Source organism: Periophthalmus magnuspinnatus, chromosome 15 (assembly GCF_009829125.3).
Source record: "Periophthalmus magnuspinnatus isolate fPerMag1 chromosome 15, fPerMag1.2.pri, whole genome shotgun sequence".
NCBI classification, from domain to species: domain Eukaryota; kingdom Metazoa; phylum Chordata; class Actinopteri; order Gobiiformes; family Gobiidae; genus Periophthalmus; species Periophthalmus magnuspinnatus.
This window is the reverse complement of record NC_047140.1, coordinates 13,769,059-13,786,579: the sequence shown is the minus strand read 5'-3', so window position 1 is coordinate 13,786,579 and position 17,521 is coordinate 13,769,059. Positions and strand designations below refer to the sequence as shown.

General features: G+C 41.5%; 1 protein-coding gene across 1 annotated transcript; it reads right to left on the bottom strand.

The window, feature by feature from the left end:
- Positions 1-10,134: 10,134 nt before the first annotated feature.
- On the bottom strand, positions 10,135-16,634 carry LOC129456851 (GTPase IMAP family member 8-like). Its single transcript, XM_055227340.1, has 8 exons — positions 16,562-16,634; positions 15,337-16,026; positions 14,387-14,882; positions 14,006-14,160; positions 13,397-13,552; positions 12,940-13,086; positions 11,971-12,096; positions 10,135-11,609 (listed from the first exon to the last, which is right to left on the bottom strand). Exons 1-8 carry the CDS (start codon positions 16,581-16,583, stop codon positions 11,428-11,430), a joined length of 1,974 nt encoding a protein of 657 aa, XP_055083315.1. The 5' UTR covers positions 16,584-16,634; the 3' UTR covers positions 10,135-11,427.
- Between the last annotated feature and the right edge of the window lie 887 nt (positions 16,635-17,521).

The following is a 17,521-nucleotide window of genomic DNA, read 5'->3' as shown; positions in this document are numbered from 1 at the left end:
CCTAGTTACAGCTCAGATCTGTGGAGAGGCAACCCTGCTCACAGTAAGAATTCATGTTTTTCAAGGTGTTTTTAGCAGTACAATCACTTACTTAAATAAATGCAAGATAACTAAGCAATAACATCGCCATAGAGACAAGAAGATGGCTGACCCTTTACCACAAAAGTTACCTAATGCACCTTTAATAATGTTTTAATTAATGAGTTCAAAATAATGACTTCAACAAATCAATTTAAATAATCCTCTACTATACCACTTCGGTCTCTACTTGCTCTTTTTTACTCTCAAAAGATGGAGGGATGTGCATTTTGACCCCAATCGAAGCGGCCACACAGAGAGGTCAGGGGTCAAGAGCACTGTTTAAAATGATAATATTCAAAATGGCCACCTCCTCTCCCCCCTCGAGACTAGTTATACAGACAGGAAGTGAAAAACTGCACGAGACACCACGGCTTGTCTTTATTCAAATGCGAAACGGTCAGACCTGAATTAATGTAGTCCAGCGAGTTATGAAAGAGAAATGAAAGAAAGGAGCAGAAATGGTTTTGAGATTACCAAATGTGTCCCTGGGATTTGATTAAAAACTGGTGAGTCATGAAGTCATTGTTGTGACTTATAGTGAACAGTGACAATGGTCAGAGAAAATTAACAAAAATACCACACAAAGATGAATAAAAAGATATGAAGTAGATGGAATTGAACATTTCGACGGAACTCATTTTTATAATTTGATTTTTTGAACAGCTGTTGGTTTTACTACTATGTTATAAACTCAAGTAAGAAAAAGAAAAGATCTAAAAGATCATGTAAAATCTATTCTTAAATGTAACTTTTCTGAAGGGTCCCCCACCTGTTTGTCTCCGTGGAGATGGTATCGCTTTACCTGGAATGTTTCACAGTATGACATTAAACTTATCTATCCTTGAAGACAAGCAGGGGACACCATGTAAAGTTACAGGTCAGATCTGTGTTCTTAAGGTATTTTTTAGCATAAATGTTCTTCTTAATGCCTTTATTTGTATCAATGCAAAACTGTATCTCCTTTTGAATCGGACTGACACAAATCATATTTCAGATTCTTTTTATGAGGAAACATTTTAAATTGTAAACTGAAATTAATAATATAGGATCTATGGGACAAGATCAAGATGTACATATGTGGAAAATGATCTGGGACAAAACAAGGGTTAAGAGCTGATGAATTATACCTCTTTAAGATCTGTAATTCCAAAGGGCAGTGTGACACGTACATGAAATATTGTGAGGCTTTAGAGGGTCTGTACCTGACTATTTCCCATGTATTTTAGCAAAATTGTTCTTGCCTCAGCTTGTCCGATAATCAGGAAGTGCACGTGAGCATGCTAGATGTTGTTAGCTTTACCGTCACAGGAAAACTCTGGTCTCGTTGTGAAAAGCTCTTGCTAACTCATTGTGGTGAATCATTAGGATGCTCGGACTCCATGAGGTAAATGAGGAATAACTTTGGACCATTGCAAACTGTTTAAAATGAGCCAGTTCTGCTTTCACGTTTTAAGACAGTAATAAGATACATTGCCTTTAATTCACACAATTTATTGATATTGAATGATGTCTTTTCTTGTTCTCATGGACCCAGTCTCATGTTGTGTCTCGTCCCATAGGCCCTGACAGAATCCATAGCGATCCCACTGAACATGTGAACAGGCTGTGTCCATTCTTCTGTTTACTGTATAAAAATAAATATTTGACCTAAATCATTTGGTTTGAATTAGCATCAGCCTTAGCACATTTTCGCCCTCTAGTCCAGTGCCCTCTGTCTCTACATGTACTGTCACACTGCTGCATCCCTGCGGTGTGGTGATGTCACTGTCCCATCATGCTTTGCAGCGACAGATCTGGCGGAGGAGGAAGGCAGTGTAACATTAGCGTAGCATTAGCGAGTGCTGCAGATTACGCCACACTTTGGGTGAGTGAGGGATTGGGTGTAATCCTGAGACAATGCAAACACATCTCCCGGATTATGGGTCTTAAATGTACAGAGAACACAAAGAAACATGATGTCATATGTGTGGTGTAATGTCCATGGCTGCCAGCAGGGTGCAGAAAGGAGCAGGGGGGGCAGACGGGAGCAGGGGGGCAGCTGATGTGAGGGGGGTTACGTAACAAGAATATGTCATTTACATGTGAGATTCATATGAAAATCTCAACATTGTATAATCTCTACAGGCGTCAGGCATAGGAGTACGGGAGGGCATCTGTCACACAACGATAGGAGGGCATCTGACACAGGGATACAGCAGGATGGGAGGGCATCTGACACAGGGATACAGCAGGATGGGAGGGCATCTGACAAACCCTATAAGATTATATTCTGCGCAGGTTTTTTGTTTAGGGATAGGGAGTGTGTACGAGGTAGCATGTACAAGGGTAAACAGGCCTGTCACGATAACACACCATGCACACTGTTGTTCTGTCATTGGGCAAGACACTTCACTCACCTTCCCTGCACGAGTGTGGTGTGAGTAATTTGTGATGGACAGAGGGGCAAATGGCGCAGAGTAGTGTACCCCAGGGCAGCTGTGGCTTCAGAAGTATCTCACCATCCGAGTGCGGAGTGAATAAACCACAGTGTAGCTCTTTGAGAGACTGGTCAAACAATGGAAAACAATGGTAGGCTTCTTTGTCAGTGTTGCTATAGATTATATTATGATAATGAAATCCTGAAAACCAAATATGCCTTATACAAAAACACTTAAGAAAATGAACCTTTTTCTATATTAATTTACCAATATCATAAAAAAAAAACCAAAAAAAAACCAAAACAAAACATGAGCTGAAATAAGCAAAGAGCAAAATGAAACACGTTAGCCCTGAAGTACCTACCTCTAAAGTCTTGTTCATTATTTGACTGCTAAAATGTTACTACAATGGAGAGTGTGAATGCATGTATTTCTGGCTTGTATGTGAATAGACATGACAGGAGCAGAGGAGAGTAGGGCTCACGTGCACGCCCCTTTAATGTGGACAATGTGAGGACATCACATTGACTTACATTCATTTTCTGGAGACTGATCCTAACCTTAACCATACTCACTACTTGCCTTACCTTAACCTAAACCTTAACCCATATTAACCCATTTAATGCATGTTGTTGGTCCAGTAAGTGAGGTAGTTTCCCATGATGTGAGTGTGTACTGTATACAGATTTGAGTCCTCACATTGTGATAAATAGCGGGGCGCACACAGAGCAGACACAGGGGTGACTGGGGCCCTTTGTGCACGCTCCTCCCTCACATGCACTCACTTCAGCTGTCTGCTATGCAACATTTTCAACAGTTTTTTCCCCATTCAAAAGATATAATATTTAGTTTTACATTTTTATCGCTATGGCAGCGGTCCTCACTTTTCATCATTCTGATACCCTTGGATACCCTTGTTTAGAAGATTACAGAGCAGGTTTCTGTTATGTAAATCTCCTTTTCACACCTTTTTGACAGTTTGAGTGATATTCTTATTTTGCCTAGGTCTATATATAAAAAACAAAACTATACTATAATACCATAGACTGTATAAGGAAGTGGACTAAGTGAGTGTGACGTCACCCATAGCTCCAGCCTAATGAAGTTTATCGAGGCTAATAGGTGTAAGGGCCAATTTGGAGCTGAGTCCATATCAGGAATTCTGACCATGAGTATCATAGCAACAAAAAAGCCAGTCCACAGCAAGGCTGTTGAAGGTAAAGGCTCTTCCAGGTTTGATTGACAGCGTTGCTAGCTTTACTAGCGATGCGGGCGCTTAGCAAAGCTGTCAATCAAACCTGTTGCTAACACTAGCGGGAGCGACCTCGGGGAAAGAACATGCCTCATTGGTCTGTTCTTAATGTTCATATCTTGATTTACAATCAAAATAGATCAAATAAAAATACCAAGATCATGTTGTGATCCCGTCAGGTGCAATTACACAGAGAGGGGTGACAGTTTTTCAATAGAAAGTGAATCTGATGGAGCCTGAAGCACAGCTATGCTCATTTCCCATTTAGAAAGCAGTGGCTAGCAGCTTAGTTATGTCCATTTATATATATGGTCTATATATAATACACATAATATACTATTATTTCATGTTTTGTAATATTTTATAGACATACATGTAGAACACCCCCGTCTATCTTTCTCCTCTCTCTCCCCCTTTCCCTTTTCCTCTTCTCTCCTCCCCTCTCGTTTTCTCCCCAAGACTTTTTTCTGCCTCCTCTCCTTTTCTCTCTCGCTCCTTTCCCCCTTACTCTCTTTCTCCTCTCTTGTGGTTCCCTCTGTCTCTCCCCTTTCCCTCTCTCTCTGACTCCTTCCCTCCTCTCTCTTTCCTCTCTGTGTCTAGTCTCTCTTCCTTCTCTCCTGTCACCCCTGCCCTCTCCCTCCTTTATGTCTCCCTCTCCACTTTCTCTCTCTCCTCTCCTCTAATTTCTTTACTCTCCCCCTCCTCTCCCTCTCTCTTGCCTCTCTCTGCCCTGGACTCTCCTCATCCTCCTCTCCTCTAATTTCTCCACGCTCTTTGGGCTATTTCAGTCCTGCAGCCAGGGCTATATTTGGAACGGGTCCATTTGCAAAGTCGTCTGAAGGAGAGAGAAAAAGAGAAAATAGAGGAGAAAGGGAGAGGGGGAATAAGGGAAAAAAGAAGAGAGACACAATAGAGAGGACAAATGAAGGGTTGTAGAATGAAGGAAAAGACAGAAAGAGAGGGAGAGAGAGTGGAGAAAGAAATAGAGAATGAGGAAACGTGATAGAGAGACCAGATAGAGAAGAGAGGGGGGTAAATAGAGAGGAAAGGGGGAGGAAAAAATTAGGAGGGAGAAAGAGAAAAGGTGAAAACTAGGAAGGGAAGTACAGAAGTAGAGGGAGAGGAAAGGAAGAGAGGGGAGAGAGACAGGGGAAAGGGAAGAAGAGTGGGGGGTGATTATAGAAGGGAGAAGAGGAAGAGAAGGGAAAAGAGGGAGAGAGAGAGAGAGGAGAGAAGGAGGGGGCAGAACACGAGAGAGAATAGAGAGATGAGATGGAAAGGCAGAGGAGAGGAGAGGGAAAAGAGAGAAGAGAGACACGAAAGGGAAATAGAGAAGATGAGAGGTGAAAGAGGTGAAAAAGAATGGAGAGATAGAGAGATAGAGAAAGGACAGGCCAAGGTTAGAGTAGCAGAGTTGAGGGTATTGGTAGTGACAGAGTTTGAGGCGTTTGCTACTGAGGGGAAAATACAGCTGTGACAATAATAATATCACCACAGACATGTACAGGACTCACCCTATGGAACCTATGGACTTATGCAGAGGCTTTAGGTCTTAAAGCAGGAAACGCAGACAAATGCAAGGGAGAATAGGAGGGTTTTCAGTATAGACCTAAAGAATATATAATACAAGGGGCAGCTCAAATTAATATTGCATTGTTCTTTGTAATACAGTGAGTTTTTGGATCTAGTCACTTATAGAAATGATCAGGTTCAGCGTTTTGAATTGACCTTTTGGCTACGTCATGGCAAAGTACAATGTAACATCTGGAAGTATGATATCACATTGTTTAATATGTTTGTGTATTAATTTGATCCTCCATATTTTCAAAACAGTTTCTTATTCTAAAAACACACTGATCAGCAGCGGTGAGTGATGCTATCAGACGTTAAATGCTAACTGTTTCTGTGGAAGTGACACATTTAGCCTCAAGTTAATGTTTGAACAGATCACAACACAGCGCCCCCTGATGGCCTTTTCCATCTTTCTCCCTCTTTCTATCTATCCAACCTCTCTAACAGGTGCAGATTAACGAGACATTTTACCTGCCCCCATCTCTGTCCAACATTACAGGGATATAAGATGATGGGAGGGCATCTGACACAAGGATACAGGAGGATGGGAGGGCATCTGACACAAGGATACAGGAGGATGAGAGGGCATCTGACACAAGGATACAGGAGGATGGGAGGGCATCTGACACACAGAGATATAAACATAGAACAAAAATCTGGTCTAAGATAGAATTCCCATGTTATGGCTTAGATGTGGATATTTTTAGCTCTTTGCCTCATCCCCTCATCTCCGCTTGCAGATGCTATTTTTATCTTATTGCTCTGTCAGATTTACATGACGCATCTCAGTCCGCGAGGTGATGCGGGGGCTGGGAAATCACAAGAGTAAAAAAAACCAAAACAAAATGGTGGACTGGTTTTGAATATGAATCATGAGAGAGATTACAACTTGCAGATGTTGTAATTTCAGATGTAGCACTTGGGGCCTGTCTATGGGAGATTCAGTTTTTGAAAGAAATCTCCAAGCTTCTCCATAAATGTTGAACCTTTTCATTATTTGTTTGGGATTGGCTGGCCCTAATGCTGGCTAGTAGTTATTTATGGTCAAATTATGTTGAAATAAAGCTCAGACTGAAGTCTAATTTGAGTAACAGAGCTTCAGACAGAGCAGTGCATCAAGTTAGCTTCAACCCCCAGGGTATGTTGATGACATTAGACTCAAAGTATCAACAGTGACTTTCCAGACAAGTGTCAGGATGAAAGTTAGAACAGGTCCACAATTCAATAAAATTAGACTTGAGAGAAAGCAAAAATAAAATAAAACAAACAAAAACTGCTACAGTACTATAATGGGCCGATTTTTCTTGTTTTGTTTGTGTGTAGGCAGCACGGTGGCTGAGTGGCAACACTCATGCCTCACAGCAAGAAGGTTTGGTTCGATCCCCGGGTCGCCCAGGCCTTTCTGTGTGGAGTTTTGCATGTTTCTCCCCGTGTCTGGATGGGTTTCCTCCGGGTACTCCGGTTTCCCCCATCAACCAAAACATGAACGCCCTTCGAGACAACTGTTGTTGTGATTTTGGGCGTTACAAAAATAAAATTAATTGAATATTATATCACAACCTGGTGAATTTGTTGGATTAAATGCACAAGTAACATTTTGTATAGGAGGTCATTAAAATGTCTCAGTTGATTTTAAATTAAATATTGCATTCCTAAAGATCATTGATTCATTTACCTCAGGCCATATCAGGGCTGTGGTTCTGTGTCGTTTTATTGAGTATGGGGACCTCTGCTGGACCTTTGGTGCAGTACAGGGGAGACACAGTAACAGCTTTGGGGTTGGGACTCCAAATATATGTAGCCTGCGCTCTTAGTTTTTTTTTTTTTTAAAGGGCTGCACTAGCCCTGATGAATGATTGGCTGCAGGTGCTGGGCTTCAGGTAGTGACCATTCAGATCAGAGAAAGGCATTTTAGGTTTAAACCAACTGGATTTGAAACTGAACCTCATATGTGTCTCTCGTTTGTGTTGCCATTCTGCTTTCTGCTTGGATAATCGTATGGAGAACCAAAAACACCAAATTCTAACATAAATAACTTGACCATCATGTCCAAAGTTTAAGAATAAATCTGCATTAGAATTGTATCAATAAAAGCTGTTTTCCATGTTTACCTCATACCTGGGGACAGAGGGAGGTCAGGTATATGGGATTTGAAATCTAAATCTTGCATGCAGTCCCTTTAAATATTTTATATATATAAGCTTTAAAATAATAATACTTGACCCATTTGTGTTTTGCATTTCACACAATGTAGTGCAGAGACAGAAATACATAGTCTTCACTCAAAATAAAAATACATTTAAGAGGTGCACTAAACCTGTTGAATGTTTAATGTTGTGGAATATTACCAACTTCACACTCACTTAGTCCACTTCTTTATACCATCTATTGTGTATAAACACTTCATAACTTTCAGAGACTAGTTCTGTCTTCACTATAACATTATCGACAACTAGCATGTCAATAGTGATTCCTGATTCTCGGAAAAAAAAAAAAAGATTGTAGTAGACGGGACCTATTTTGATGTCAAGAGCTGCTTATACAATATATCTGTACTAAGACAAGACAAATTTTGCTAAAAAAAAAATTAGGAAAATCTGGCCTTTAAAGACTATTAAGACCAAGATAAGATGAAGATCAAATTAAATTAACAGTTTAAACATTCTAAAACAACACTGTAGACAGCAAGACACTTATTCATCTAAAATATAAATCTTTCACAATGCCATTACAAGTTCTATGAGGATGAGATTTTTCAATTAACACAAATACACATTTTCAACAGATCAGGTTATAAGTAGGATTAAACACCCAAAAGTGGGACTAAAGGAGAGTGATGAGGGGAGGAGGGGTAGGGTCTGGGGGTATAAATAACAGTGATTGGTCTAACAGGTATTCACACTTCAAACTCCGCCCCTCCAGCCAGGTGTTTGTAATCAGAAACACCCGTCTGTAATCAGGGCAGTCTAGCGTGATGTTGCTAAATAGACCGGGGCAGGCCGGGCCGGCGTAGTCCAGAGAGCGGGAGCCAGGGCAGGAGGCGAGAAGCAGCCGGAGACCAAGACGGAACAGGAGGCAAGACAGAGGGGGGACTGTACCGGAGCTGGAGCGCAGAGGCAGGAGCAGGAACGAGCGAGAGCAGGGATGTTGACACGCGGACGGTCTGGTCCGAGACGGTCCTGGAAACAGGGAGAAGACGAGCAGGAATACGCGGACGGTCTGGCCCCGAGTGTCTTCTGCCGAGCCCTCAAATACTCGGCAGCAGGTGGAGGTAATTGCGCTAATGCGCTCCAGGTGCGCACGGGAGGAGAAGGAACTCCGCCCAGCTCCAGGGTCAGACAGGTGAGGGAGGGGAAAGCACACAGGGAGACAGATACTACAGGCATCATGACAGTGTCTTGAAGTAGAGCTGCTGCTCCCTCACAATACAAGAGAAGGAGGAGCAGTGTATAACACATTGTACGCTAGGTTTAGACTATCTGCAGGTCGGGTTCAATACTTTGAATGGGTTACTTGCAGATTGCCTGCCACACAACTATGCCAACTGTGGTGTGTATTTGACCAGAGCAGCATGATTCATGTGGGTTCAGTGTTAACACACATCTAATAGTATGAAACCCACTCCAAATTTCTGCGGTGTCAGAGAAAAAAAGACCACAGACCCATGCCTCAACTGGACCTGCCCTCTGCCAAGATCAGTGTGAGTGGATGCATTGATTTTAAAGACTTTGTAATACCAGTGTACACCCAGCGTTATGGTGTCACACAGTTCTTCAGTAGACTAAAGCTACAGAAGACCCTTTACAAACCTGGTTTTGTCTTATAGTTTCCTCTTCGCTCCTCTTCTTCCTCTTCCTCCTCTGCCTCCTCTGCACTGCTCTCCTCTTCAATTCTTTTCTGCTCTGGACAATCCTCTGTATTCTGTCCTCTTCTATGTGGAAGTGCTGTTCTCCATTGCCGTTGAGCAGCTCCTGGACCTTGGTCAGCACTCTGCGGCTGAGTCTGAACTAAATAATCCTATAAATGAGTGAATTTATACAACAAATTTCTAAATTATGTGTGGCAGAAAATTCATTACCAAACAAACAATAAGCGATTCAATAAATATTTGTTGTTTGGAATCATTTTGTTGCACATTTTATATAACCACTATGACCCCATGCCTCCCTTCTGCTTTATTTGGCCAATTTAAAAAAAACAAAAAAGCAAAATGAATGTTCAAACTCACCAAAGGACATCGTTTCTTCCATGACAAAGCGTCTGAGCTGCTCTCCACCTTTGTAAAAGGAAATGATATTTTCAGCTGTGACTTACAGGAGCTCTAGTATCAGGCCGATCAGAACACGCAGACACTTTAGCCCATTTGGTCGGTATGTACAGAATTCCTAAAAAAAAGTCATGTTGTACAGGTGCTTCTTTTCTTCTTAAATTAGTTTTACGTTACTACAGATATATTGTAAAAGGTAGACTTTATTGCCCTCGTAGGGAAATTTGTCCTCTGCATTTTACCCATCCTTCAGTACCTCAGGGACACGTCATCAGGAGCAGTAGGCACCACAGTGCAGCACATGGGGACCCATCTCCATGATGTTGTTGCTAGTCTTGGTCAAGACTACCTTAGCTGGAGTATTTGACCTATTGTGCATGTTTTGGGTTGATGGGGGAAACTGGAGTGTGCCCAGAACCCACCCAGACATAGGGAGAAACAAGCAAACACACAGAAAGCTGTGAAAAGTGCTTATAAACTCACTGCAGTGAATAATTTGGATGCTAGGAATATGTTAGGAAAATGAGGAATACGTTTGGACCACTGCTCTTTAAATAATTTTATTAACATTTTTAAAATAGTAAAAACAGAGATGGGGAGCAGATAAAATGAACTGTTATGTGATACTAGAAAGCATGAATTGTCTTTACACCCCCTGTCAGCGAAACAATTATCTGGGACTTATCTGTCACACACAGTTGTTTCCACTTGGCTCTCGTCAAATCATGAATAAAATATCCCTGTTCCTGATAGTTGCTTTCTTACAGTTCTCAAACAACATTTTTTTTGACATATGGGCAATATCATAGTCAGCTTGATGTTTTGTTTTGTGTTATTTGACCCTTGAACTATGCATGAATGAATGCACAGTACAGAGGAGGAACAGTGAATACAGAGGAAGTGATGCCAGTGTGCTGTTAGCATGCTAGTTGTTGTTGGTTATACACTCACACCTGAACTGTAATCAGCGTCCAGGTGTTTCGTGGAAATTCATTGATTGATATTAGTCTGGTCACCACTCCCTCTGTTGGGTCTCAAGCCCGGTCAAATAATACGGACTAATAAACGTGCCAATCACATTAGAAAACGGGGAGATTCACCGGTGACCAGACTCACATTTTTGTAAAGTAGTGAAGAGTGTATTCTGGATCCTAGGCAACAATCACATTAGACTTGCATACAAACTTTAATTTGCAAGACTTTGTGGATCAACCAATCACAGCACAGCTAATGTGCTAGTCACCGTGTTTCAAATAGGAAGTGATATTAGGCGTGTTTCTGGCCTCGTCATTTTGGTCTTCAACTGTTTGTATTAACCTGCTCTACATGATCCTGGTATTTTTATTTCACAATTTTGTCCTTGAATCAAGATATGAACATTAATAAAAGACAAATTAGGCACCTTTTTTTTTCCCTGAGGTCACCCCCGCTAGTGTAAGCAACAGGTTTGATTGACCGTGTTGCTTAGGGCTCCGGATTGGCCAAACAATGTCCAATTAGACAAAAACTAAATCCTTCATGCAGACTAATTTTTACCCCATTATAGGTCCTTATCTGGGGCAGGCCATTGAGTCATGATATAGGCTACAGTTAATGAAAACACAAAAACTGTATCATTAAATATGCAGAAGGAAACCATGATAACACTGCACTGATCCAAAGGTTGTGATTACTTTGCAGGTTCAGACATTGTATTTTGTAATGTCCATGGGCAACACACTTCAATCATTTGTGCTCAAAACACAGACACATTCACATAGAAGAAAGGCATCTGAACACGACAAAACTGGAGTGGCATTTGAGACATTTATTTTGGCACTTTAAGAAAACAAAACGTCTCACATTGTAACAAACCCATGTGGAGAACTGCTCCGAGTCACAGACTTGACCGACTGAGAAACCAGAGACTGGAGTTTGAGCGTGATTATTTTCACCAGGTCTTCAATGGACGGAGGCATCGCGTCCAGCCAGGCAGAGACTTTGTTATGGCTCTCAATCAGTCTGCGAGCCTCATCTGCCCCTGAGGGAATAACAGGGACTTTCAGAGAGGATCTAACTTAAGCTGGTAGCACACCCACACCAGAAATATTACATAGTGTACATTTAAAAGAATTCTGAATATTTTAGTTTAGATTTATTCTGGTCTAAGTTTGGGACATTTTAAAGTGGGACAAAACAACTAAACTGCCCACAACCACATTTCAAATATAAGTTGCTAAATGGAACAGTGTCTGTGGACTAAAGGAGAGAGTGAGGAGCAGGAGGGGTGAGCTCAGGGGCACTTTTCACTAGAGAGTTACTAAACTAAAATTAGCAGTGAAAAAGTTGATACAGCGTTTAGTTTCACTTTTAAAGACCATTCAAATGTGAAATGTCTGTACCTGCCCTGACGTAGCTGTTAAACACATACTCCTTAAGCCTCACTTCTCGTCTGGCCCATTCTCTCTCAAACAAACTCTTCCACTCTGGTTTGAACTGGTCCTTCTCACAAATAATGGACACGATGTCTGTATGGAGAGAAATAAGACAATCCAATGAATTAGCATCAAGTATGAAAAGGATAAAACCTGTAATATAATTATGTGAGTGTACTGTCACTGAGCACTCCCATGAGAAAATCAACTTCCTGAATCAAAGTTGGGGTTTCCTGATATATTTCAAATGGAAAAGTAAATATCATGCTGGGGGGTTCTACGTGTATGCCTATGGAGGAACACAATGCACACGTTTGAAAACACTGCCAAAATAGTTTTAATAGTTTTAAGATTTGTATTTAAAAATACAAAGTGAACTTAAACAACACATTTTCTGGAGTCTGTGAACACTCTCAAAATGAGCATTCATGATCCTGTAGGACTAGGAATTTCAACTAAAATGGTGAAAATCAGAGGGACTTGTTTAACAGCACAAATCATCTCACCTACTGTAGTTCCAGCAAAGTAAGTTCTTTATGATCAGAGTGTGGTAACATCTTCAGACAGAGCAGTACTTACTGTTAGCATCACACCCCAAGGGAAAGTTCAGTTCAGTACATCAGCTGCAAAATATCAATAGTTTCTAATTGACCTGGGGGACAGGTCAGAATGTCTATCTCTATCCACATGAATCAAAAACTGGCATAAAAGTCATCCTCTTCTCTGTCACAATAATGTCTGACTGTTCCTTCAGCTGATCCTGACCAAAATCCTGGCAGAAGATAGAAAGATGGCACTGCACTGTGTGTGCACTACTGCAAAGGCACCAACTGAAACATGGCTCTAATACAGTACAGTGAGATACAAAACAATTCTTAAAAAAAAAATAAAAATCTATAAATATTTGTAATAACAAAAAAGCATCTTAATCCTCACCGAAGGCTCCGACCTCCTTCCTGAAGTAGATCTGCAGAGCGGCCTCCACCACCTCCTCCAGACTCTTGCCTCTCATCTCCTCCCTCAGAATCTTCTCCACCTCTTCTCGGGGCTGTCTGATCAGATTCAAATCTGACGAGCCTTTGACTGAATACAACACAAAAAAACTTTGTGTTTGTGTATACACACACACACACACACACACATCCATACAAAGTAATTAATAGGCAATAATAATAGGTAACTGGTCCTGTTTACATAAATGATCAGGTTAGAGATGCTGACATGACATGAAAAACAGAATTAGGTTTAACAGACTGTAGTGGTCCAAAGTTATTTGTTATTTTACTAATGCATTTCTAATGCTTTTCTCAACTTTCCCCTTTTCCCATCATGGTAATGCCACACAAGTATTAGAGTATTTCTTCCAGCTCTGAAATTATGTGGTTGAACTTACACATATTGGTGAGGTGCATGCTCGCTACATCTGCAAATTCGTACAAAGGTCGCTCAAAAAATCTTGCTGCTAATTCCTCAATTTCCCATGATCCCCAGGCCCAGACTTTATGCAGGACGCCCACCATCTTCTGCAGGTCTTCATCCACTGGCTCCTCTGCACCAACAAAATGAATTGTTAAAATCTCTTGAATTCAATTTGGCTTGCAATAGGGTTGTAAAAGGTTTTGAAAATCAGATAATAGCAGTATCAAAACTGGATACTCATTTCAGCAGGTATCGATACTGAAAACAAATCACATAACTGGATGAAATTAGACTGATCTAAACAATTTCATTTTGAGTCTTATCAGAACTAGTGTAAAACCAGATGGTGTAAAAAACAAACACTCTTGAAATTTTAGTATCATGAAAACCATAGTTTGCAATAGTTGACTTGATATTTAAATAATTATTTTCAGGCAGTTTTTTTGACAGTTCTGATTTTGTGTTGCCTTTGTTTACTTATTGTTTACCCCACTGGCAGATGATTTAGCTTGGAATTGATAAAGAAATACAAACTTGAAATGTGTCCTAGTGAATATAACTCATGTAGATTATGGTGATTTACCCTCAAGCTCCTCTGTAGGTTCCTGTACCGTTTTAGGTCCAGGATTTTGGTGTGGATCTGGTCCGGACTCGCACAGGTCCAAAACCATCTGGATCAGCTGGTGTCCCTGAGTCTCCAGTCCACTCTGCTCTGCGTCTCCATCAAACACGAAGTACCTGTTAAAAGGAAAACATTCATTTTGCTGCAAGAAAAATTCCAGACACATTCAATGTCAGCATGGATCAGCGAGAAAGACGGGAGACGAGAGGCTTGCAGGTCCTAATTGTCCTATGTTATTATTTATTAGTTCTTCTATGTTATAAAAAACAATTTTGTATTTTAGACAAGTGAATACCTCCATTGTATGATCATTAATGTGGTCTGTTATTCACATGGCCCAACCTGTTCCCGCACTGCTCCACCAGCCACACCAGAGCTTCCCCTTCGCTCTCGATGTGCTGCTCGATGGTAAACTCCCCGAGCCAGTGTCCTCGCGTGAACACCAGAATCGTGCGCCTCCAAATCTGCTCTCCCAGCGGCCTCATATTGTCCCGTATGATCTTCAACTGCTCCTGAGTGAAAGACGTGTCTGCTGGGATCATCAGAAACACCGCACGGCCCTGAGTAGACCGACCTCCTGCCTCCTGGTACGCCCTGAACGCCTTGAGGATCTCTGCCCTGACATGCTGAGGAACTAAACTGGGAGAGAAATACTTCCACCACCCAGGAGTGTCCACCACAGTGAGTTTGAGATGTTCGCTCAGGTCCACACTGGCCTTAGTACACTTCATAGTTCGACCTTCTTGTTCAAGGTCTCGGAGGAGAGCACGGCGGACTTTGGTCTTTACAGCGAAAACCCAACCCAGCAGAACAACGGTGATCTCAGAGAGGGAGCAGTCTGAAAAAGCACATAAGCAAAGAGTTAATATTTCATGCTTAATTTTATTTTATTTACATTTATTTTATATCAGTACGTTTGATGTTATCACTTTGTTTCAATATGGCATTAAACTCCATGGAGACAGTCGGGTGATATAACCTAACCAAACCAAATTCTTATTTTTTTTAGTCATGAATCTAGTAATTCAATAAATGCAAGATTGTTTGATATTTAGAATGTTTGTAATTTGTGGGTGAAATTCTTCTCACCTGTACTGTCGCTAATATTTTCTAAACAATCCCCAGCTGAATGTGGTACCTGCAGTTGACCCTTATCTTCAACTTGGATCTTTCACTTACCAACAGTGTCTGCACCAGTGTGGATCACCCCAGACTGTCCCTGCAGTTTAAATTTTTATCTGGAGCTGTTTTAGTTTAGTTTTATTTAGTTTCAGTCTGGTTCCATGACTTACCCTTCGCTCTTGTCCCCTCCTCGCTTTTCTTCCTCCTCTTCCTCCTGCGCTCTGCTCTCCTCTTCACTTCTTCTCTGCTCTGGACAATCCTCTGTATTCTGTCCTCTTCTATGTGGAAGTGTTGCCCTCCATTGGCGTTGAGCAGCTCCTGGACCTTGGTCAGCACTCTGCGGCTGAGGTCGGGAGTGCTGGTGTTGTCCATCAGGTACCTGTGTCCACACCTGTCCAACAGCTGAGCCAGGTAAATGCCCTCCCCCTTCAGGTAGTCCTCCAGGGAACTGTGTCCCAGCCAGTCTCCACAGGTGAAAAGCAGAAGACTGTGAGTCCATACGTGTGGGCCCAGCAGGCTGAGGTGGGCTGTGACTGCCCGGGCACAGGCGCTGGTGAAAGGCAGGTCCACCTCACACAGGAGAATGAAGGCGTGTGGCCCAGGCCGAGTGTGGGACAGACTCAGCACCAGCTCCTGCCTCACCAGCTCAGCCGTGTCCTGGAGGTGGTAGCTCCGCAGCCAGGCAGGTGCTTTCACCAGCCGCACCCGCTTACCCTCCACCTCTGCAGAGCGGGTCACGCTGCGGGCCGTGCGTCTGCCCCAGTCCTGGGCACTCGACCCCTCCAGGCCCAGTAAGGAACTGGCCACAGCGTTTGTCCCAAACCTCTGAGATCCCACCAGCACCAGGCGTAGCTCTGAGTCTGAAGAGAAGAAAGCCAAATGTTAATCTGTCTTTTACAATCTCAATGTCTCTGTACATTACACAGGCAGCTGGGTGACATTTCTTTGCGGTGACTGCATACCAATGATTAGAGCTGAGAGTGGGAGGAAAACTATGGCTTAATACAGCTGCTCCTAGAAAGAGTGCTAGTAAAATACAGCATGTTCCTTAGACTAAACACCGCAAAACAAATAATGGTACACAAAAATCTTGAGTACATGTTTTTGCATGCATGTTCTTTGCAAAGGACTTCTTGTAATAGCTTTTAATCTGTTAACTTTGGAAACTATGTGAAATTTCAAAGTTATTCACGTAACAGAGTACTACCTACTCTTGACAATCACACAATATTCTGCAGGGATGTAGGTATGCATATTATATTCTCTGGTTCATTAATGTGCTTTCTCTAATTGATAAATAAATACAAAATATATAGTCTAACATAATTATGTCCCCAGTCCCTTTAATCAGTTCAAGGAGAGAGGGTTTATGCATGTTAGAATTGATTCACTCACCATCAAATCCTTCTGCGTCCATTGTCCAGTATGATAAATCCTTTCAGCTGTTCAGACTAAACGTGATTACGGAATAACCAGGAAGTTTTTATGGTTAAAGGAGTTTCCTGTGTAACTGGTCTGGTAGGGTTACATGGAATTTAGAATCTATGCTGTGTTACATAACTGTGTGGAAAAGCAGTAAAGAGATAAAGAGAAATTGATCTTAAAAGGCTTAAAGGGTTTTGTTTCATTCATACATGTTTAACACACAAACCCACATATTTAGGAGTTTTTCTCTCAAATGGAAAACACTCACACTTATGATGGCATGTGGTAATACAGAAAGAGCTTCACTGTGTTTGGAAAAAAACAAATGACATCACTAGGTGGAACAGAGCATTTTGAGCTTTGGAGATATCCTGATAATGCTGGATTACTCAAATGTGTGAATAAAACAAAACACAACTCAGGGTATGTTTTCGAAGAGGTAACAACATTATAACATCACTTAAAGCTCACAAGGACCCATTTTGTGCACTACAGGACTAAGCATGTAGCTAAAATACCTTCTGATAACAATTATACACTTCACCTTGCTTATGTTGGAATGTGGTTTCATTGGTCCCAGTTAGTTTCATCATTTGGGAATATTTCTTATGCAAATGCAGTTCAACAAAAATATATATGTTCATGATTGGTGTCACTACTCTGGTGTCAGTTTTATTCACCACAACAGTATATTAAGAATTATTTATCCAAAACAATGTCATCTCAACAAAGAAGCTATGAGTTGATTCTAGTTTTGGCTTTTAAAGGTGCACTATGTCACTTTTCTGGTGCAGGGTCTGGTTCATGCTTGTCTCTATAAAGATTTTGCCTGGAATAATCCACAGTAGTGTTTCACATTTTACAGGAGACTATGCTGGTCCTCCACAGTTTAAAAGGTACAGGTAAAACACAGAGACTTGTTTAAAATTG